This window comes from Callorhinchus milii, unplaced genomic scaffold, assembly GCF_018977255.1.
Source record: "Callorhinchus milii isolate IMCB2004 unplaced genomic scaffold, IMCB_Cmil_1.0 Scaffold26, whole genome shotgun sequence".
In the NCBI taxonomy this organism is placed as follows: domain Eukaryota; kingdom Metazoa; phylum Chordata; class Chondrichthyes; order Chimaeriformes; family Callorhinchidae; genus Callorhinchus; species Callorhinchus milii.
Window position 1 is genome coordinate 263189 of NW_024704767.1, and position 23990 is coordinate 287178.

General features: G+C 40.3%; 2 protein-coding genes across 3 annotated transcripts; one reads left to right on the forward strand and one right to left on the reverse strand.

The window, feature by feature from the left end:
* Nucleotides 1-168: 168 nt before the first annotated feature.
* On the forward strand, nt 169-14333 carry myef2 (myelin expression factor 2). 2 transcript variants are annotated; one of them, XM_007905975.2, is made up of 18 exons: nt 169-243; nt 3939-4144; nt 8073-8125; nt 8570-8577; nt 9045-9138; nt 9965-10150; nt 10246-10399; nt 10698-10747; nt 10857-10920; nt 11051-11146; nt 11465-11518; nt 11602-11709; nt 11945-12088; nt 12586-12699; nt 12952-13035; nt 13439-13659; nt 13737-13788; nt 13875-14333. In XM_007905975.2, the coding sequence occupies exons 1-18, from the start codon at nt 212-214 to the stop codon at nt 14036-14038; spliced, it is 1884 nt and encodes a 627-aa protein (XP_007904166.1). In that variant the 5' UTR covers nt 169-211; the 3' UTR covers nt 14039-14333. The 2 variants fall into 2 exon arrangements, with proteins under 2 accessions (XP_007904166.1, XP_007904156.1); XM_007905965.2 differs by lacking the exon at nt 169-243 and adding an exon at nt 1285-1485.
* Nucleotides 14334-14561: 228 nt separating this feature from the next.
* Nucleotides 14562-22794, reverse strand: slc24a5 (solute carrier family 24 member 5). The gene is made up of 10 exons (XM_007909697.2): nt 22632-22794; nt 21808-21990; nt 19407-19490; nt 18559-18662; nt 18071-18171; nt 17380-17663; nt 16845-17051; nt 16051-16152; nt 15488-15778; nt 14562-14620 (listed from the first exon to the last, which is right to left on the reverse strand). Exons 1-10 carry the CDS (start codon nt 22792-22794, stop codon nt 14562-14564), a joined length of 1578 nt encoding a protein of 525 aa, XP_007907888.2.
* Between the last annotated feature and the right edge of the window lie 1196 nt (nt 22795-23990).

The window sequence follows — 23990 nt, forward strand, 5'->3', positions numbered from 1 at the left end:
CCGCCCGTCGTTATTGGGAGCGAGGGAAGCCCGTTAGAGCCACGCACTCCCGAGGCATTCAGCTATCGTTCATTGGGAGCCGAGCATTTTTATTATCTCTTCCCCTCCCTCTCTCCCTCTCACCCCCTCCCTCCCTCCCTCCCTCCCTCTCCCCGGCCCCTTCCTCCCTCTCCCCGGCCCCTTCCTCCCACCCTAAATCGCTTTATAAAGTATGGAACTGCTGCCATGGGGAGTGAGAGTGAGGTACGTGCCTCCAGCCTGCTTTAGTGAATGCAGTTTTTTTTTCTCTCTCTCTCTCAAAAGAATCGAGTCCCTTACGCTTTGAAGTGAACAATATAAAGCACTCGGGCTGAATACGTTAAGTGCTGTCGAAAATCTAAGCTTTTTTTTCTCCTCCTCTTGACAGTAGATGAATTACGTTCGGACTCTCTCTCTCTCTCTCTCGCGCGCGCTTATTGTCTGCTGATAAGTCAGCGCAACAAATTGCACTGAGGCAGTCAAGTCGGGAGGCTGTTCCGTGGCAATTTCTACGGCACACATGGGTGAAGTTAGCCAACTGAGTCCGGTGGAGAGGTTCCATCCAGATAATTAGAGGAATTCAGAGGCAGAGAGAGAGAGAGAGAGACACACACACACACCGCAACTGATATCCAGATCCCTTTAGTTTGGGTCAATTGGTGGGAGTCGCCTCGGTGAGTCCTTCAACCCACAAATTGGGACTTGGCACTCACGTAGTCCAGGCTGACACTCCAGTGCGGCGCTGGGGCTGTTGCTGGCGGTGACCGGTGAATGCACCAGGGAAGGTTGACTCCCATCAACCATAAGTCTCGCATTTGATATGGTGCCTCAAAAGCGCTTAACAGAATATATTGTATAAGAAGCGGATTGACTCTATTTTGGGGGGCGATTAGGACATCGCATTGCAGCCACCTCAGTGTTCAGGAGAAAGCAGCTTCCCGCCCCCCCCCCCCCAGGAATAGTGAACTGTTTTGAGATTTTTAATTAATTTCAACGTAACGCGGACCCACACGACGTCCAATCCGTTCACTTCACAGTGTATAATATACGAATGCCTCCGAGACGTCTATTAAAATGCGATGACGCTGCCGCTAACGGTCTTGACCAGTAACGCGACGCCCGGCTTCGCCTCCTTCACCAAGATGGCCGCCCGACCACGCGTCGCCCGCCCAGCGCCGCCGTCCCTGTCCCCTCGCGAGACTTGCTGGGTGCGCCGTCAAAGGGAAGTGCCGCGCGCCCTGGGTTGTGAGCGGGAGGCCCCGTGGCGAGGACGGAGCTCGAGCGCTTATTCCGTTAGCGGCGCGGACCGGACCCGGACCCGACCGAACCGATTTCTCCCCCTTCCCCGCCCGCCCCCTCACCCTCTCCCCCCGTTTGACTGCAAATGGCCGAGCTCAGCGACGAGCAGCAACAGGTGGAAGCCGTTGAAAACCTTAAAGGGGAAGGAAACGAGGCTCACTTGAAAATGTAATGAAACCCGACCTTTGTGTTTTAATGTGTGTGTGTGTGTGGTGTGTATGTGTGTGTGAGGGGGTGGGGGAGGGGGAGAGAGGAAATGTCCCTCTCCTGTGCCGTTGCGTAATGTGCGCGAGGGTGGCCTGTGGCGGTAGGCCGCAGCTGAGGGAGGGAGGGAGGGAGAGAGGCCTTTCTTTCTCTCTCTCTCTCTCTCCCCCCTCTCTCTCCCCGCGCCTGGAGAGGGTTCGCCTCGCTCCTCACTCGTCGCATTTTTAAATTCCTCCACGTGTGTAGAAATCACTTGGTTGCCGTGTTTGGATTGCGCCTTCTTCAGCCGCCGCCTCCTCCTCCTCCTCCCCCACACACCCGCCCGCCAACCCTAATTGAGCGGCTTCAACTGCCAATATTTCTCCCCCCCCCCCCCCACCCCACCCCGCTCCGTACCCCCCATTTTCTTCCCCACATCAAAATGGTAGGTTGAAATTTCGTCGGTGTGTGGGGTTGGGATTTGTTGTTTTCAGTCGGTCGACCGCCCCTCCTCCTCCTCCTTCTCCTTATGATGCAATTTCTGACTATCCTTGGGAGGTAACAAGAAGATACAAAGGCTCTTGGGGGCTCCTCCGGCCCTTTGTGAATTCTCCGGGAAGGTCCCTTTGTTTTCCCGCCGGGCCCTCAAACATCGCCTGACGGCCATTTAAGCGAGGAAGCCCGGACAGGAGATGGCCGCTTTTTTCTTTCGACCGTTTCAAAAGGCTTTGCTCGCGAGTTTCTGGTGGTGGTGTGTGTGTGTGTGTTTTTTTTGAAGTGGAAGTGAAACGTTTGCTTTGCCCCGGAGTTCGGGCGCACACACTGCACTGCACTGCTTGGAGCGAAGCTTTCCCTTATTACGCTGCACACACACACACACCCCCCGATTGAGATCATCTCGGTTTGGGTACTACAATTCCAACCAGACTGCGCTTGGGGGGGGGGGGGGCCCTGGTAAAGGAAACTAAGATGGGATTTCCAACCCTGATTATTCATCGACACCCTCCCCGAAGGAAAGTGCACTTCATGTGGATGTTAGATGAGGGCTTCAGCGATTATGAGCTCCGTGATGAAATGGCCCGTTGATAAGTGTTCGGTCTTGCACGTGAAAATGGCCTCTCGTGTGAGTTACAGCATCAAGACCTTCAAGTTTGGAGTGGTGAATACAAGACCGATGGGTCTTGTGTGTTGATTTATGGCTCGGGGCTTATAAATATATTTAAATCTCAGCTATTGCATGGTTATTGTAACAGGTGCAACGTTTTGTGGATTGCAATGAGGAAAGCCAGTCTATGAAGCTAGTATGGAAAATGTTTCGTTATTAGCATATTGTGACATCTAAAGGAAATTGCATAAATAGTTTACAATAAAAATGTAAAACTGGAAAAGAAACGGAAATAGGGTTATAGTATTGCATGGTGATCTGAATGGCTTCATTTTGCTGAAGCTCGATTCTGTATACCCATTGTGTCTGATGTGAGTTTCTTAATGAATTGCTAGTTTTTGATCATGTTTGTATTTGTAATCATACTGTTTTAATATTCAAGCAATGTTATGTGGTGTTAAGTTGCAAAGCTGCAATTAATTCAGACGAATGCTGGGAAGATTGAATAGTTTGTTGGTAAAGTTTAGGATTAAGGTGTAGTCATTTCCTTTATGTGCATTTAAATTGCTAAATCCTTCATTTTTTTTTAAAAAAAGTACTTGATTGTATGATTGAGACTGATTGGAAAAGATTTATGGATTCGAAGTCATTATATTTAAGTGGACATCTAATTTGTCTTTGTTTGCCAAAGTAAAGTCAATCTACATTTATGAGCAAAATGTGTCTGCTTGGGTGTATGGGAGAAGGAATTGCAATGACGTTTTCTCAGTCGATTTAATGTACTACTAAATTGTCTAATTTTCCATCTGAGCTTCATAGACAAACTTGAGCAAATGCTTGAGCTGTTACTGCAATACAAAGGAGGGAATACATTTTATAGTGATATTAAATATTAATAGTGAAGTAGAAAATACTGCTGAATTTTTCTGCTAGATGTTGTACGTTTATGCACTTTATTTTCTCCTCATTGCCAGTTTGCCTTGGATTGTTGGAGGGGGGGTAAATTTTGCTTATATGACTAAAGATACTGATTGATCTGTTTGCATTTTTAGCAAATTCTATTTTTTTGTTTGATTCCAACATTTCTGTCTTCATTTTGGTAACATTGCTGTATAGTATAAAGTGCTTTGCATCATTTAGTAGTGTGCCATTTAAAATTGTGATTTGTGAAAAAATTGCATAAATAATGTGCTGGAGTTAGATAACTCGGCTTTATTCTGAGAATCTTCTGTTTTGTGAGTTTTGTGGCAATCTATTTTGCTTCATGAGAGTTTTGGGGTGAATGATTAGTAGCATCTGAAGGCTAATTAATGTATTTTTCTTTAATGTATAGTGAAGAGGATGAGTCTTCAAAAGAGGAGACTTCAAGTCTGAAGGAAAAGTCCATAGGAATCAAGAAATCTAATAGATTTCATCCATACTCAAAAGAAAAGACTGCGAATGGAGACAAGAAGGGCTATAATCGTAACCGAGTTTTTATTAGCAACATTCCGTATGACATGAAGTGGCAAGCAATTAAAGACCTTATGCGAGAAAAAGGTAACCTGATGAAAGCAGCCTTTAACTGCTTTCCAGATATCTAAAATTCAAATTCTTGTAGTTTTTGTCATTTTCAAAACAAAAAAATTTGGTCACTGGTAAGCAAACGTAAACCCAGAATTTCTAATGAAACGCAAAAATTGAAAAGCTTGATAGAATTGAAAAGGCAAAAAACAAATGGTTCCTTCTATACAGCAACTTTTTTTAAAATGCAGTCTGATGACTACACTCTTCAAACTTGTAACTGAGCTTTAAAATGTATATTTATGTTGTCCTACATGAAATGAGTAGATGGCAAAACAAGTTCTGTTAGCTTGTTTGAAATTTTGGCAATATTTTGTGCTAAAAGAATTACAGTATTTGTTCAACTCTGCATACAAACAATTGTTATCCTGTGAGGGAAGGAGAAACACCATGAACACCATGTCCCTTTAAAAAGTTTCATACCATGAATAATGTTTGGGAGATATAGATGTGCTCTTTCTGCTGGTAGAAATATTCTCTTGGATGGACTCAAATTATGTGGGCGTAGCTGCAACATCTGATTGACACCAACTGCCCTTGAATTTCTAATAGTATTGGATATGCTTAACATGGGTTAACCCCTGCTGCATGAATAACCTGTCATATAGTGTTAGATACTTTTCTCCAGTATTATCACAAGACCCAGGTAGGATATTATTTCTCTGGTCTTACTAGTTAAGGAAAACACGCCACTTATTATCCAGTAAACCTCAACACATAAAGGAACAGATGATCTTTCACTCATTGATGGTGTTACATAAATTTCAAATGGTGTGTCCATTTTTAGTGGTGGAGCACTGGCATTATCCAATATCTACAATTAGAAAGCTTTCAAATACAAATAGGACTGGTTGCTAGTTTTGTCCACTGTTTTAAAACAGATATTCCAGCCAACTAGTTGCATACTGATGTTGCTGTGCTGGTCATTTTAGCACACTGCTTTGAGATCAGTGGTCTAGGTTAAGATGGAATTTTAAACTGTAGGCTAATTCATTACCCCAGGCAATTGTCTTTACCAAATTCATGTCGTTTTTTTAAGCCTGGTTTATTTCAAGTTTACTTTATAAACTCTGTTCTTAAGATATATGGACCAATCATCCCCGTTCTTTCCTGGCTCCATTGGCTCCCCATCCCTCAGAGAATCGAGTAAAACCGTCATTCTCACCTTCAAAGCACTCCACGGTCTTGCTCCCCATACCTCTCCAACTTCCTAACCCCATATCAGCTTGTCTGCTGACTCCACCTGGTGGACACCGGCCCGATTCAGGTCCCCTGCACTTCCTTCCCCACCATTGGTGGTCGGGCATTCAATATCTCTGTCCCCGCACTCTTGAACTCTATCCCGTAATCCCTCCGCCTCACTCCCTCTCTTGCCTCCTTCAAGTCCCATTTAAAGACATTCCTCTTTGATCGCCCCTTTGGCCACCCTCCCACCCCTACACCCCCTGCCCGCCATTCCTCCTGACCCCAACTCCCAGCTTGAGTCCAAAACCCCCTGACTGTCCAGTGCCCTGAGATGTCTTTCCGACATGAAGGGCACTACACAAGTGTCATTTGTTGTATAATTAACATTGATATGAAGCCCAAATTTAATGCTGAAAGGGTTTTGTGCTCCAAATCACTTACTGATAACTAAAACTTGGACTTGTTTCTAACCAAAATCAGTGAGCTTCATTCTTGGTGGAAAACAACGGATGTGGTCTTATCTTATCTGAAAGATATACATTTTGAATCATTTATCTCATAAATTACCGTGCCAAAGTCATTGTTGAAAAAGGTCACTTTGACAACCACAGACATTTAACCTTCTTTGCATGTAAACTTATTTCCCATTTCGATGTATTTCATTCCTATAGGTGCAATACATTTCTACACCTATTTCTAAACTATTTTTATTGAAGTAGGCATTTTATATCTGCTGCTGTTCCAACACCTCAAACACATTTTATCTCTTTTTTGGCACTTTTATGAGACACTTTACACTAATGCAGAGACACGTGCTTGTGTGAGAGCCATCTACCAAGAGCATTATGTATGGTTTTAAATATTGATCTGACTTGATGGAATGATTCAAGCTGATCATACTTCAGTTCTTTGGACCATATCTGCAGAAATTGCATTCCCTGGTTATAGATCAATTGTGTGTGGATTTCACCAACAACAAAATTACATTTGTATAGCATCTTTCATATCGGGAGGACAAGTGAGAAAGTAAGTTGAGGTTAGCAATCATGGTTGTAATCTTTTGTTTAGTATAATTTAGCTTCATGTGCAAAACCTTCCTCTCCTAATCCTTCACTTCTTTCTGACCTAATGCATTTTGCAATCATTTCATTAACTGCACGTCCTTATTCAACACTTGACATTACTGCTTCCAGAACAACAGTTGAAAATGTACCACACATTGAGGTGTTTCGTACAGCTCTTGGGAAGAACACTTGATAAAAGCCTGATACATTGTCCTTAAAAGGATGTCCTGGTGTTTTCAATAACAAAATTACATTTGTATAGCGCCTTTCACATTGGGAGGACGTCCCAAGGCACTGGACAATCAATATTTTCCCCTAGACAATCAGTATTTTCCCTTGAAAAATGAAAGGGATTTGTATGTGGAGTTGAACTGTGCCCCAGGATTGAAGATTACACCTATGGTAGGTAATTGTAAGTTCAGAAAACAACCGAATAATGCAGCTATGCAGGGAAATCATATATGATTCCAAGTGTTTCATAAATTTTCTTGGAACACATAATTGTTATTTATGAACATAGAATTGAAACTTCAGACATATTTTCAAAATCCTTTCAATGTAATGTATGATATTGCATACAAATAGGTAAATAATGACCAAAATAGATTTGAGACTGACAAATGTAGTGCTTGATGTAGGCATTCATGAGCCAGTATAAAAATAATCTAATGGTCTTCCTAATAAGGATTTGTTCTGTTTTTGCAGCCAATTGAATAATGGCGGGTTTTGTTCAGGCCTTTGGATAGATGATGATGGAAGTGGTATCTCATCCTTGTGCATTGTAATTTTGCAATTCCAAAATGTATAGAGTTAAAAAAAATTCTAATGGATCAAATGGCTTTGTAAGGTTTTATTGTTTAAGGAAATTGTTTTTAGAAGAGAAATTGCTGACCCTTTTCAAGTTATAGAAAACTGAAAGTTTTTCCTTCGTCGCTTTTTTAAGTAAGTTGGACTTTGGTTCCAAGTACAGTTTTTTTTCTGACTGTTATTTCACAATTGCCAATCAACGAGTTTAAAATGATTTTGTATTAAGCTCAATACTTGTTACTTTTGTTTCCTGCATCTGTTGTAAGGTGACTCAAAGTTTAATTGTGAAGCTCAATGTCTTGGATTTGGATTTAGATTTTTATGCCATGATCTGGCAGAATTATTGCTTTTGTGTGTTGTGCCATAAGCATTTTCATTGCTGTGTTATGTATTTGTGACTACACATTTAGGGGTGTAATCTTGGTCACCTTAAAACAGTGTACAGTATTTTGATTGCCACACAGTTGGCATAGATGGAAAATATGATTTGATTTAGTAATGTCGGATTGTTAACCGGTAGTAAACAATGTTTTATTTGTTCACCAACTATATCATACAGGCCAAATTTGATAACTAGCTGCTATATGATGGTAAATGTTGTCTGGATCTGATTTGGATGATACAAGTGACAAATCTTTGGAACAATGTTGATTTTTGACTTTTTTAAAAATTGTATTGTAATTTTATTAGGAGGTGTACTGGTCTGGTGTTGATTGTTGGTGAATAATGGTTTGTTCCTCTGTAGAGTTATAATCCTTGCATTTGGTTGTGTAAGGGACATCAGTGAAGTAAGTGTGTGGTCTTTTAAATGCATTGTTTTTGGTATCTCCCCTCTGTATATCATGTAGTTGGTGAGGTAACATACGTGGAACTCTTTAAGGATGCTGAAGGAAAGTCAAGGGTAAGTGGGACAATTCTGCTTGGGGGTTCATAAGGTCCTCAGCAGTTTTATTTTTTACTTATTGTTTTGCACAGGTAACAATTAAGGTGTTTGTTAGCTAGGTTGCTTTTGTATTCATTGCCAACTCTGCAGTAGGCTGGAGTTTGGTTGTGTTGTCTGGTATTAAGAAAGGGTTAACTGCAGTTTGAGTGGATATTTCCAAGTTCTTGTTTGGACTGGTGTTACTGTAAACAAGTTGTAACTATTGTATTGCTTGCTTTCATGGAAAAGTAACTGTAAAATACAGGAGGTAGCTGCATCAAGGGCTTGTTATATGCAAAAATGTCCATATTTACGTGAACTTTATTGTTCCATGCTGTAGTAATATTTAGACTTGAAGCTTGTGAAATAACTGTGTTCTGTTTTATTTTCTTCCCCTCCATTGGCTGTCATCTGTGGCTTTAGGGATGTGGGTAAGTAACTCTTTGTCATTTTAGTGTCACATATAAATTATTAACATTGCAGCTTACTTGTAATGTGTGAATTAGGCTTTAGAACGGAATTGAATAAGATGCTCCCAAATGTTTCTGGAATATTCTGAAACACTGCAGATGACAATAATTGTCTTGATATTTTACAATAATTAAATTAAGGATTCCTAATTACAGTGCATTCACAAGGATTGATTTGTATATAACAGCATTTTTGTTGAAATAAGTTTAATGTAGCGTGTGGGAGGGGTGCTCTGTAGTACAGTGTTCAAAGTCAATGGGGGAGAATAAACTTGTATTTTATTTTCATCGGCTCATATCCAATTCATTGGTTCGTGGGGGGAGGGCACTCGATTCTAATCTATTTGTCATTGATAATTTGTGAGAGTAATTCAGGTTTAAAGTTGTGTTTAAATTATGTCGCATTCTCTCTTTAAAACCTTTTTCAGTGTTGTGGAATTCAAAACTGAAGACTTTGTCAACAAAGCTATGGATATTATGAATAAGTTTGATCTTAGTGGAAGACCACTTACCATAAAGGAGGTGGGTAGTGATTGATTTATCTGTCCCTTAATAAAGGGAAGCTTCTGGAATTGCACTTTGTACAGATTAGTTATTGTATTAGTTCCTAGCACAAATCCCTCAAACATTCAAAGCTGCTACTTTCTGATTGCACAGTTGCATTTACTGTTTTGGAACATCCCTTGCAGTCTTACCATTAAGTTATATTGTACTGTTGGTCAAGTACCTGAGAAGGTAGCTTTTCCCAGTATCTTGGCTTCTTTAGGCACAGGACTGGGCATAAACAATTTTTAATCACTTGTGTGTTGCCTGGTATATAAAATCACCTCTGACTTTCAGCTTCATGTTTGGTTTAGAAATTATTTGGTGATTGTGATGATATCTGATTAATTGATTGCCATGGTTAACAACACCTTGCAATTATTCAGAGCCCTCCATGTTGAAATGTTTCAGAGCACTTATGCCCCCTCCCCTCTTTTGAAGGTGTTGACTCGTGCTAAGGTGAAGCTACATCAATGATTACAGGTGACATGACAGTTGAGACTGGTTCTCACCTGATATGCAACATATCCACTTTGGGTAAAGATCACTTGAAAACCGGGCCCTCGTTTGCTAAGGTGTTTCCCTGAAACAAAAGAGCCCATTGTAGTGCACCACTGCCACCTCAGGTGTTATCAGTTAACAGCACAAGTGAGATTGGATCTCGCTTAGCTTTGTAGACTGTTGTATACAGGGAGCTGGATTACTCTAAAATTGATATGTTAAGTCTCAAAATTGAACCAGAATAATTAAACTATGTGCAATCTTTTCATTGTAGCTTTTGATTAAGAACATTTTTATATTGTAGGATCCTGATGGAGAACATGCACGCAGGGCTATGCAACGTGGTTCATACCCTGGTGTTCTGGGGCTAGATATGGGTTCTCCAATTGTCAATTTGCCACCAAATATAGTCAATAACCCAAATATCCCATCGGAGGTCATCACTGCTCTACAAGGTGGCAGACTTGGGACAACCGTGTTTGTTGCCAATGTAAGTCTTTTCTCCCCTCCCCCCTTTCTGCTTGTTTTTTTTTCCATCAAAAAATTGAAAGAAAATTGTGTTATTCTGTGAAACTCTTATTTCAGCTGGACTTCAAAGTTGGTTGGAAGAAGCTGAAAGAGGTTTTCTGCATGGCTGGAGTAGTAAAGCGTGCAGATATCAAAGAAGATAAAGATGGCAAGAGCCGTGGAATAGGAACAGTGACTTTTGACCAGTCCATTGAAGCAGTTCAAGCTATCTGTATCTTTTTACCTCTAATTACAGGACGCAAATTATCTTAATGGCTACAAAACATGTAATTCTTTTGAAATAGAAACTGTATATTGCTGCACAACAGTGAAAAACTGTTTATTTAAGGAAATTTTTAAATTGCTTCCAGGGATGACAAGATTTTTGGTAGTTTTCATTTTTTTTTTCCTCAATCAAAATAACTGCTAGTTAGAGTTGATTCTAGAGCAAAACCAGCCTTCAATGGGCTACCTATCACGTGGACTGAAATTTTACCCATCTTGTTGAATTTTTCTTAACTTGTTTACAGCAATGTTCAATGGGCAGCTTTTGTTTGACAGGCCAATGCATGTGAAGATGGTAAGTTTTTGATTTCTTTGTAGCAAAGCTGATCTGGTAAAATTTGACAATTGCTTTGTTCTGCCAACAGCTTTTTTTCTCTCTCTTTCCCCCCCCCCCCCCATTAAAGGATGATAAATCTGTTCCACATGATGATTACCGAGTTTTGGAGAGCAAGTCGCAACAATTGCCTCGTAAGTATGCTAGACATGATTTAGTATGGTTTTATATGGTAACAATAAATATTTATAATTAAATAGTTTAGAATGTAAATAAAAGTAACATTCAAAGGCTTTTACTAACTTGTATTTTGGTTAATTTCAGGTGGACTTGCAGGTATTGGAATGGGACTTGGACCTGGTGGCCAACCAATAGCTGCGAACCAAATGAATAGTGGAATGGGAAACATGGGATCTGGAGGTACGACATTCTAAATGTGTTTTTTAATAAGATTCTGAATGAGGTGTCTGATTTTAGGTATTTAGCTCTAGAAATGTGGCAAGCAATATTAGGTGCAGGCTTTTTAAAAAAGATTTGTGAAGTGCTTTGAGATATCTAGAAGACTTGAAAAGTGCTATATCAAATGCAAAGATTATTACTGTGGTATAAAATATTTTTTATGTAATTTAATGGAGGACATGTTCTAAGTACATACAGCACCTTGGGACGTCCTCCCGACATTAAAGGCGCTATACAAATGTATTGTTGATGCTGAATCACTGCATTTATTTGTCCCAGGGATTGGAATGGATGGGCCAGTCTTTGGAGGAATGAATAGAATGGGTGGAGGAGGTAAGTTCAATATCTCTGCTGAACAATATCTAAGTATCAAATTGTGAACTTTATTTCTAATGCGGGTTTTCTTCTTCTCTCAGGAATGAGCGGTCCCAGTGGCTTTGGCAGTGGCATGGATGCCATGAATAACATGGGAGGCTACGGTGGTGGCAGCATGAGCGGCATAGGAAACATGGGCCGAATGGGAGGTAAACTAACAGTTTTTAACACTTGTTTATTGGTAAATTAAAATTGATATTCAATTCATTACTGTTTTGTGGGATATTGCTTTGAGCAAATTGGCTGCTGCATTCACTTACAAAATACACATGCTACACTTTACAGTCGTTCCTATGAAGTGCTATGAGACTTCTTAATGCCATATGGCGCTATATCAAATGCAAGGATTGTTTTTATTTTGATTACTTTCATTTATCATTGTAGGTATGGGTCCTATTGATGATTTTAGAGGAAACCTAGCTGGAGGAATGGGAAACATGGGTGGAAATATGGGAGGAATGGGTAGCAACATGAGTGGATTTGGAGCAACAGGCAGCAGTGTGGGTGGCATGGGAAGCAACATGGGAGGTAAGTTCATAATTTTTAATTAGTGGATTAGTTATTAATTCATAAATAAGTATTAAGGTTACATTTTCAAATGTCTTAAATTCTGAAGTTGTAATTTCAAATGATTTCAATGCTAATTTGTATACTTGAATGCCCTCTTAGTGGTAGTGTTAAGTCAAGGTTTTATTTGTAACTGAATGTCAAATGTGTATCTCATGGCAATAATTGTAAAGGGTAGGGCTGGTCAACCTTGATTTCCAAGCCACAACGTTAGTGGTATTCAGTAATTCCGTTAGCCTTCATAACATTGACAAGATTAGCATAGCATTTTCTACATAATATTTGTATTTCTACCCTAGTAAAAGAAACTCAAAGGTTCTTGTTTATGCTACAAATGTAACATTTCCCCATAACCCTCACCTAATATCTTACCTAATATCTTACCTAATATCTTACCAGCTACGTTGTTTGGTTTAAAGCTTCAGCTATTCAAGGAATGTTGCCCTTTATCATTGTAGATATGTACCGCCCAGGAATGGGGTCTGGTGCCATGGGTGGCAGCTTTGATCGGGATTTCGGTAGAAATGACATGGGAATGAACCGGGGTTTTGGAGAGTCATTTGGAGGAATGGGTAAGGGAACATCTCTGATATTCTGTAATCTTGTTAGACACTCTTAACTTGCCCGGTGAAGTTTGTTTTAAGAGACGTTTAGTTGCACCCGTTTTAAAAGAATAAGGGCAACAATTCCCCTGTATGTAAACATACCATACTACTTGCATTTTGTTTTTGACAACCAAATTGCTAACTTGCAAAATTCTGTTGGGCGTGTGAATTTCATTAAGTATGTATTTAGAAAATAATATGCTTTTTCTTCCCGGTTAGGAGGTGGAATGGGTGGAGGTCTTGGAGGAAACCTTGGCGGTGGAATGGCAACAACTAGCATGGGCCCGATAGGATCAGGAATGGGTAGGTTACCCACCTCAATGTGTATCCATTTTTTGTTACACTTATGTTTATAAATTGGCAATTGCTTTTGTCAACATTGGTGTTATCCATTTCCAGTGGGATTTGAGCATAAAACAGCAAGAGTAGCTAAGTAATGCTCCCTCTACTTTTTCCCCTTTCCTCTTCCCAACCACCGCATCAATTTCATACTGTCTAATCCAACTTAATTTCACATTGTTATCTTTAAACTTCCTCTAGGATATTTGCATGAGGTTATTATTTATTATTAGTGCCTTTACTGGAAGGATACAAGCACGATTGAATGCAATATTGATTCATATCTGAAGATCCAGAAATAAGCTTTTAGGTTTGAAATGCTACCGTGTTTAAAAGGTGAATGGCAGCCCTGTTTTGTGTCTGACAGGTGGTGGGATGGCTGGTATGAATAGCATGGGAGGAGTCATGGGAATGGGTATGGATCGCATGGGTTCCAACCTTGACCGAATGGGATCGGGAATGGGAGTTGGTCTCGACAGGAATATGGATATGGATCGTGGATTTGGAAATTTAAACACCGGTTCAATGGGAAGCGGATTGAGAGAACGTGGAAGTGGCTTTCGGGGCTGCCAAATTTTTGCAAGAAATGTAAGTATCAATTTGTTGGAAAATTTTACCCAGGAGTAATTCACCACAATACTAATTACAAATACTGTTGTTTTCAGCTTCCATATGATCTACCATGGCAGAAGCTAAAGGAAAAGTTCAGCCAATGTGGTGAGTGTTCAATCAATCTAATCCCTTTACCTAAACTTCTGACTTGTAATGTGACAAACTTAATCTTTGGATCTGTTATCCGACAGGCCACGTAATGTTTGCTGAAATAAAAATGGAAAACGGCATGTCCAAGGGTTGTGGAACGGTGCTCTTTGACACCCCAGAAGCAGCAGAGAAAGCCTGCAGATTGATGAACGGCACCAAGATCACTGGGCGAGAGATAGATGTGCGCTTGGATCGCAATGCGTAAATTAAAGTCAGTGATGTACAGTAATATACAGCATGTCTGATTAGCTTGATTCTGCTTTTCATTTTTACCAAACTGATTTCCCACAGCTTAGTGTAGCTTACCTATTGTGTGAGCTCTAATGTAATTTCAAGGACCACCAGCCTTTGTAATTGGATATGGAGATAGTTTGTGTATGGTTATGTAATTTCTGTTATCAAAATGTCAGATTTTTTTTATAGTATTTCAGACAACACCTTAGTGGTCATTGTTCTGTTTGAATGGATAAACGTTTTTTAATAAAATGTTGTCGAATTTTTGCCATGCTTTTTCTTTTGTTAAAAAAACATCAACTTTATTTGCCATTTAGTAGGTTTTTCTATAACCACTTAAAATTAATGGGTAGGAAAATTACTGGACTAATTGCAGTGCTATCACCCTGATCGACTTAACTGATAGGCCTTAAATATATTTGTTTTGGGAGATAATTGTTCCTGTTTAAGACTAATTAAATGGTTCCTTAAGGTCAATCTATTTCACCATACTGTCAGCCACCTTTCTGCACCTGCCCTCTCTTTCTCCCAAAGTTCAGGTTCACAACAGATTCTTTCCAAGGGGGAAAGGGAGCAAAAATAAACAAATATATGTAAATCTTACTTTTACTGATGTACATTCTAATTTAGTACAACCTCATTTAAATGTGTAGGTGAACACTTCAGAAGAAAATACTCTGCGTTCTTAGGTTTGAGTTTACTTTAATTGACATCATAGTTCTTTGGGTTGGATAGTGGTTTTAATATATTTTAAATAAGTGCACATTTTGTTAAGCTTACACAATACAGTACCTTTTTAAAAGTTTGCAGTTACAGATCTTGAATGGAAAATACAGCACAGACACGGTGGTGATGATATCCAAATGATGTTAAGTGCAAAGATTTAGTAGGAAATTCCAGTTAATTAGCAGCCAACAGTGGCACAATGTGTTGTGGTTGAAGCCAACCAGAATTTTAACAGACTCTGGCAGTTGTGCACCATTATAAATTCACAGTCAAATTTGTTGTGGGTAGCAATAATGGGAACCTTTGGAATTATGGTCGATATTAGGAAGTATTTGGCTTCTATCTTTAATACTGTGTTCTTTACCTTCATTTCAATTCTCCCACTCCATTAAGGTGCAGTTTAATACTCCCCATTTAGCACCACTTTAGCACCATCACTTAGAATTTAAGACCCAAGTGAGTTTGAGTGTAAGGGGAAGAGACTGCCTTGGAGTACCACAACGATGGTGTGAGTCTAGTTGATGTAGCTCTTTCTCATAAATTCTAGTGTCCATTTTTAAAAAAAATCTTTTGCCCAAATTGATGTTTGTTCTGAAAATATTCTAACTAAACTGTTCATTTTTGGTTTCACACCTCACCTTAAATGACATGATTTCTGTAGTTGGTTAATTGCAAATCCTGGATGAAACCTTACCTAGAATTCCTAGTTCACTTAAAATTGAGAAAGTAAGAAAAATCAAATAAACCACAAGACATATTGCACCTAATTTCTTATCCAGTTTCCAACCATTAATATGAATAGCCACAAATATGAAAAGAATAGAAAGTAGAAGAGAAGTAGTTGTGTATGTCAAGCTGCTGCTGATCACTTCTGCTGGGGCTGTTGTGTCAACAAATACAGTCTGAATAAACCAGGGTAAACCCAGACAAAGCATATCAAATACGTTGGATCCTACAGCATTTGACATGGCCATATCTCCCTTTCCTGGAAAATAAATTGTGTATTAATTACAATGCTATCAAAGCATTTACTGTATCTGCAATTTAGAGCATGCATTTCACACATAGTCAATTCACTACAGTATATTGTGTGAAGTGGTTTGATACGTCGCAACAAGACAAGGTGCTATATTAAATGCAATTATTATGTTAGTAGATCAGTAGATGCCATTTATATTTCTGTAGCATCTTTCACGGCGGGAGGACATCTCACAAGCACACATTTTGCACATAACTAAATATTGTATAATGTGGTACCTTCTCTGGCAACAAGTACACTGGCAATGGTGTCTGGTATACTGGTTCCCGCTGCCAACAGGGTAAGGCCCATCACTGCATCAGGAATGCCCAAGGTTTCTCCTGTGTTACAGTCAAAAAGTCTCGTAAGAGGATATGCTGAAGGAAATTATTTTAATGACCCTGCACCGCTGCAAATGCAATTTAATAACCCGAGATATTAAAAAGCCTTTGAATTAATTTAAGAATGCTAAACATACAGTTCTATCAAGAGACGCTTAGCATTTAAGAGACCACAGGATACTTTCATACAGCAATTACGTTATTGGCAATTAATTTATGTAACAAGTCAATTGTACTTGATGAGGCTGATGTGTAATCCTGTTTCACTGACCATGCACAATAATCTCATTTTCAGCGTGTAGTTAGTTGATATCACATGCTTTCACATGGTATCACATGCCATACCAAACTCCCAATGTGCTTCCAGCTCCCCTCAGAGCCAAACATTCCTTATGATACACCTCGAAAGACACAAGTGTCCTAAAGTTTAACCCTATTGATGCCAAGGATGATCTTACTCAGCGAGGACCAGCTGCTTAACACTGATCAAATTAAACACCGAATGCAAAAGTCCAGGAAGTAAGCTGTGAACGTACAATTTATGCACCAGATTCTTGCTACTTGCAAACACACTTTACTTTGAAGAAGTAAGGGTACTGCAATGATGAGGTTGGATTTTACATTGGAGAAAACGATAGTAGAAAACTATTGTGATTTTGAAGGTGCACATATAATTTTTGAATGGTTCTTACCAACTATGGTTACCATCCAAACTAACACGTATGTAAATCCAGAAATCCACACAGCACACATGAAAAACGTAAGCATGAACCAACTTCTCCACTTCTGCCTCCGACAATCTGGCGTGGTTATGAATAGCAACGCAGTGATAGGAAGAGATAATACCCACAGTATTCGCTTCAGGTCTGCTTCAGGCATTGAGAAAACGCTTGGTTGATCTGTTACAGAAAGAAAGTGATACAAATCGTGCAACTCCAAAGCATTAAATCGGCTACCATTAGACAGTTTTAGTGTTATTGTATTAAATTATCTGTCAAATATGAGATCATCGTTAGTAAGCGCTCCAAGACACTGTCCGGAGTGAAGGGCGCTATATAATTGCAAGTTTTTGTTAGTGGGCAGTGTTAGCATAGCTACCAGTGGTAGATTTCCCAGTGCTAACATCCCTTGATGAACACTAGATATTGCTAAATACATTAGAACAATCAATACCTCTCCCCTTCCCCCCACATTCTGTTCTGCGAAAATAAATAGAACTAATATTACCTTCGGTCATCTCTGAGAGTCCATGTAAACTAAGAGAGAGCTGGGAATAGTCTGAGTCTTCCTGAAAGATACCACTGTCTGACCGAGAACGTCGATGGACCAATGGGCCATTTTTGTCTTTCCAACCGATTAGTGGCTGGTGCTCACTGTGTTCTTCCATGGATTGGACCAAGCAGGTAGAGCATGGGCTGAGCTTCCACACTACATACTGGCTTATTTGAAGGTCAAAACACAAGACCAGAATGTAGACCGCGTAGATCAACAGTAAAGAGGCAGACTCGTACCTAAAATAAAACAAGTCAACACTGAAATAGGATTGACTAATAATTCTTGTATTCCGATCATCAAGTTTACTCAGGTGGAGGGTCAGTGCATTGCATATAAAAAAAACAGCATGGCTTGAACTCTACAGAAATGATAGTGAGGGATACTGTGTTCATTCTCAGGTAAGTGTGATTTTTTTTCACCCGTTTTCTGTTGTAACATTTTAGGACAGGATAGTATATTAGCATAGTAGCGTAGTTCTTTAGATTCGTTCCCCTTATATTCATTGATGGAGCTATGTTTTGTGTAAGGTAAGAGAGGTGAGGATTGCGGTGTAATCTTAACCTTTGTTTACTACACATTAGGAATAGCATTACGATACATAAACGTTCTTTACAATATTTCATGGTGGGTCTAGGATTCTTACCAGTAAATCATGTTGTCAAAAATAATAGCAATAAGTGCCGCAATGCTGATAGCATAAGCTGCGCAGTCTCTGAATAATGGCCAGCATTTTAATGTGGAAACCTGGAAAAGTTAACACATTACATTATTGCAAAAGTTAACATTCTTTTTCCGCAAGGACAAAACCATCATTTCAGCCCTGAGAGGACAGGACTCTTCCATTACGCAGCGGCATTTATACAACACTTTAATTGTAAAGGAGGAATTTATAAAACAGATTTTTACTAAAATAAAAATTTAAAAATAATAATTATAAAACCAGTATCAAATGCCTCTTTAACACTTGAATAAATGGAGATAGTTTCGAGGCACAGCTAGAATCTATACCCACCAAGAAAGATCCAGCAACTGGGAGGTATGACAGAAAATGGGTGCAAAATCTGATCCCAGGAATCCAAACCCAAACTGCTAACTCGAAATCCGTCACCACTGAGACTTGAGTTTACATACCGTGGTTGTTAATAACCCACAGGCCGCAGAGATCCCAAGCAAGTTGTAAACAGCAGAGCCAACAATCGTACTGACTCCTATGTCTCCCTTTGTCACAAAGACTCCTACAAACACACAAAGAGAAACAGAGTGAATTATTGCCGACCACTGCTATCAACACAAAATATGCAACGGCAGCATTGTTGATGTGTCAAATGCAGTTACTTCAGTGTGTAAAACTCGAGGTTATTTTTTTGGAGAGCGCACTTTATTTTTAAAGCTTTCTCACAAACTTAGCGCTCTCCGCACAAACCAGGAGAATTACCAGTTCATGCTGTTAGATCAGCAAACATTTGTATTGGAAACTGTTTCAGGATTTTACAAAAGAGTCCTAGATGTTTTTAGCCGACTGGTTCCAAAACATCCTACCATTTGAAAGTGTGTTTTTTTTCTCTCGTCTCTTACGTCTCGTTTCGGAAGGATTTTTTCCAAAGAACGCTCCCACAATTTTGCGTTATTATATGAAGAAAAATTCCCGATTCAGTATTAACACGTTGCATTTGCACAAGAGCTGAACACGTACGTATGTAGATTTCCGGTCTCTTGCTTGCAACGGAAAGAATTGGTGCAACGTCAATCGAAAAGTTCCACCCTTCCACCCATTACATTTAATACAATGTATCCAGGTATTTCCTAACACAAGCACATTGGAGAATAATAATAATAATAATAATCCTTGCATTTGATATAGCGCCTTGTCACGTCATTGAGACGTCTCAAAGCGCTTCACAGAACATAATGTAAAGTGAGTTGACTATAATATTGTGTGGGCAAAACCCATACTATAATACAAAATAAGACCGTGTTACCTAGAAACACCGTGACAAGCTCAGGTGCAGAACTTCCAGCTGCCATAAACGTTGCCCCAGCAATATCCTGCGAGAGACCGAGACCTAAACATACAATGCGAAGAGCATCACTTTATTGCATGCTAATGAGCACTATTTCAGTGCAACCACCATGAAACTGTACTGGGATTTTTATTTTCTTGTGTTAGCAAACTTATCAGCAAACATTGCAAAAAACATTATCTCCCGAGTCCTTGCTATACAGTATTTATCGTGAGTTTGTTGATGCAAAAAAAAAAGTCAATTTTACGCAAGCACCCAAGCAGACTGATTGCAGGAGAATGATTTGAAAGTACCAGCTACTTGTCCAGCTGGGACCACCCTACCATTAGGGTTTGGGATTGCAGGGTTAACAGGAGCTGAGTGAGATGACTCCCTGCCCTCAGTGACTGGTCTGTTCTTCCAGGTCCTGTTGATACGCCCATTTGGCTGTGCTGTCATCAGCAGTGCCCTGGAATACCGCGGACTCGCCCGGTTCAGGAACTGGACTACAGAGACCGCTACAGAGGGCTGGATCCATTTCGACATGCCGTTGCCAAACATGTACCTTAAGAGCCAGTTCAGCTCCAAGGAGAGCTTGAAAGTAGGGTGCAATTACGTCTCGATTCAAAATTATCCATCTAGTGCTAGAATAAAGGTTCCGACTCATGATTTCCCCAATCACGGGTTCCTGAACGCAACCAGGCTTTCAAAGTCTAAGCATTGCCTTCACCCCAACAGAGCCAAGGTTAGTTTACCTCTTAATACCCAACTAAAGAGGCTACAGGGAGGGAATGGAGAACAGGCTGCTTTGACACCATTGCACTTACTGCAGGATGCCTTGAGGATAGTACAGACTCTGTCTTTTCTGCTTCACAATATCACATTTTTAAAAAAACAATGACTGAACACATCTGATGCGAAAGTGCTTTTAACTGGAAAAAATCACGAGATGATCATTAAAAAAATCATGAGTTTGCCTGAAAAAAAAACACGAGATCCCTGGATTGCTGAGAAACGATAAACACAGCCTTTCCCTCAGTCTCTCAGACTCTTCTTCAGACCTCAGTCTCTCTCTCTCAGCTTCAGTGGGTAAGACAGTCCCATTGCAGTTCTATTGCACGGTGAGTTAACTTGATCAGGACACTGATCGTGCAAATGCTAATGCAAAGAGGCAGACATTTGAATGATGATCTCAACCAGGTACATTTTATTGAAATTCAGTCAGAAGACACCAAGCAGCAAATATAAATATCCTCAGATTTCCAAGCAGTAACACTCATCTGGAATCCCTCTGTATAATGTTGTGTGAGAACTGTGGGAATGCAAAACAGTGGAAAGTGATTTGTGATATTTACAACAGGCTATCATTTAAGATCCCATGATGTCCCACACAAATAAAAATATAAGCAACCAATTACATGCTAATGAAATCTCCCAAGTTAATAATAATTTGATGTTTGCATTTGATACAGTGCCTTTTACATCAGGATTCACTGTAAAGTGACTGTATTTTATAGGCAAATCCAGCAGTCAATTTGCACACAGAAATGTCCCGCTAACAACCATGAAGTGAATAATCAATTTTACCCGGAGGATTGTTGGCCAAGAAAGAAACTCTCTTCTCGCTTTTTTTGAGTAGTGCCTTAATGTTCATCTGAACAGGCAGATCGGATCTGGGTTTAATGCCTCAGTTGAAGGACAGCACCTCCAGCAATTCGGCAGACCCCAGCACTGTGTTGCAGTGTCAGCCTAGACTTAAGTGAGTTCAAAGTCCCGACGTGGGGCTTGAACCCACAACCTTTCAACTCAGAGCTGAAAGACCTACCTGCCAAACCAGGCTGTAGTTTACATTCTTTTTAATTAGTGAATGAATTTAAATCATAATAATACTAGATTAAGGATCCTGTAAAGTAAAATCATTGAAATGCTTAAGTTGTTATTTTGTAACACCGTTTGCTTTCACTATGTATAAATATATGTTTGTAACAACAACAACCAAATTACATTTGTAAAGCGCCTTTCATGCTGGGAGGACGTCCCAAGGCGCTGAACAGACGGGGATCAGGACCCGAGGGTGGGGGGGCAGGGTTGGGATGAGGGAGGGCAGAGAGGTAGGAAGGCAGCTGAAGGTGTGGACAAAAAGGAGGGTCTTGAATCGTGCCTTGAAGAAGGCAAAGGAGGGAGTAAAGCAAAGAGCCTGTGGGATGGAGTTCCAAAGGGTGTTCTAAACACTGTTCAAAGAATTTGGCATCTATCGCCAATTTATTTATTTACCTGAAATCTCTTCTCACAGTCAGTGTTCAGCAACTTATTAACAACATCTGTACGAAGTTTATAAAACAGTGAAATTGTTTTGTCTCAAACAATCCTCCACACTTACGTTCGCTGATGACTTCCAAGGAAGGTATAAAGTAATCTTCACAAACTATATCTACAGCTATGAGCATGTAGAGAGTGATGATGATGTGAATGACTATCCCTCCCTCTTTTCTTTCCTCCTGTGTAAAAAATCCTCCGGGGAATTCGGAAGAGGGCGCCTGGACGCAATTGGATCCGTTGTTTGCTTAAAGCAAAAGAGAGAGAAAGGAAATTAAATGTGATCAAGACTGGGACCTGGACATGTGTAAAAATAAGTTTATATCTGAAGTCTGAAATTTCACACGGTTTCAGTCTTAAGTCCATTGCGTAAAATTTAATGGTGTGCAGAAGTTTGGGAACATAAAAACATACGAATTGCTCGACAAAAGAAGACCAAGGTCCATCCAGTTCGCCTTCCACCATCCTGGCAGTCACATCCACGTATCATGTCCCAAACTATATACTGTGTCCCGAGATAATAATCACCCATTCTGTCTTAATTCCGATGCCAGTTTTTACACGGATCTCTCCAAGAACTGCGGCTTCCAATTTAAGATCGAACTTAAGAATTTTCCACAATTCTGCCCGATCTTCGATGTTAAAGGCAGCGGGTGTCAAGGCCAAAACCATGAGAGATTTCCATCCTCAGATCTGTCACAATTTGCTTGAGGGTAAATACAGTAAACTGCCCAACATTGGCGTGCCTAACAGCCTATTAAGCTGAACTAACACTGTTTATATGGAGGTGTGTGTGTGTGTGTTTCTCTCTCTTCCCCTTCCTTTTCCCCCCACCAGCAGAGCAAGCTGTGTTATCTGTTAAAGAATGGAATCAAACAAGACACCAACCTGTTGATAAGGCTCGTCGCACTCGGTCTGTCCTCTGCAGGTTGAGGGATGCAGTTTGACAGGCGAGATAGCTGATCCCGCACAGAACCAGGCAAGTCGCTCCCACATAACAGACCACTGCGATCTGCCTTCTCCTGGTTTGCGAATGCGTGGCTGTATTCATCATAGACCGCAAAGCTTTGAGGGCTGTGTTTTACACTCTGTGTGAGACAACAACTCAAACAGCCGTAAAACTGTTTACATCACCACCAGATACACTAGAAAGAAATTCCTCGCATTTGCACAAAAACCCACTGACTGAACTGCTTTCTCATCTCGCCCACCTTTCAGCACAGTGAATGTCTTGAGATTCCCAACTCAGATGACTTGTGATCACGAGTTTCGCTAATTAATGATTTTAGTCAATGGGCTGATGTTCTGACTCTCTCCCACCCCTCAAACACACAAGCCACCCCCCTCACACACACACACTACAACCCCTTTTCTTCAACTCTTCCCCTCTCACACACACATACACACTCATGTCCCCACCCCACACCCTCGCAGCCCACCTCTCCATTAGCATAGTGATCGGTGATTAGACTACAGTAGTGAGATCAAATGAACAAGGGGTGGAGAGTGGTCATGGTGATTGTATAAATTAGTGGGGATTTTTCTTCTTAACCTTTGATCCTATCGTGTAGTGGAGAGCGTTCACTTTTATTCACCTATAATACACAAGATGACAAGAAAATAAATAAATGGACAAGTATTGCAGCTAAAAGACACGTAAAGTTCCTGCTTTTACACTCAATCCTCACACATTAAATCGGACGATGCAAGTTTGCTCCTCCTTCCCAAGTGCTGGGAAGTCTGGCTATTTTTGCTTTGACCAAAACTATTTCTCGTGACTGGGAAAATAATAAGGCTTCTCAGGGAACTTAGAACAAAATAGTGAACTGCTTTCTTGTAATGTTCTGAATCCCTATCAGAGATAGCAGCAGGCATATTTGTGACCCAATTAAATACCACAAGGCTCGCTTCACTAGGCTTTGTTTGGTATGTGGTTCTCTGCCATTTAAAGGTGATCGTGTATAGAGGCTTTTTTCTATAAAAAAAACAAAGCGACAAATTGCATTAAAAGTCTCGTAAAAGGTTACGCAGAACACAGGATTGTACTAATTCAAGTGTTGCGGAATTCCTATTGCCCAAGAATTGTAAGATTGTCCTGCCATATATCGCAATCGCATGTTCTCACATCCTTTGGGGATTTAGTTTGCTTTGATCCCACAAAGACTATCCGTGTTTTGTGTCAGCCTGGTTCAGTCGGCAGGAATTTTGTCTCCGAGTCAGGAGGTTTTGGGCTCAGAGACTAGCGCA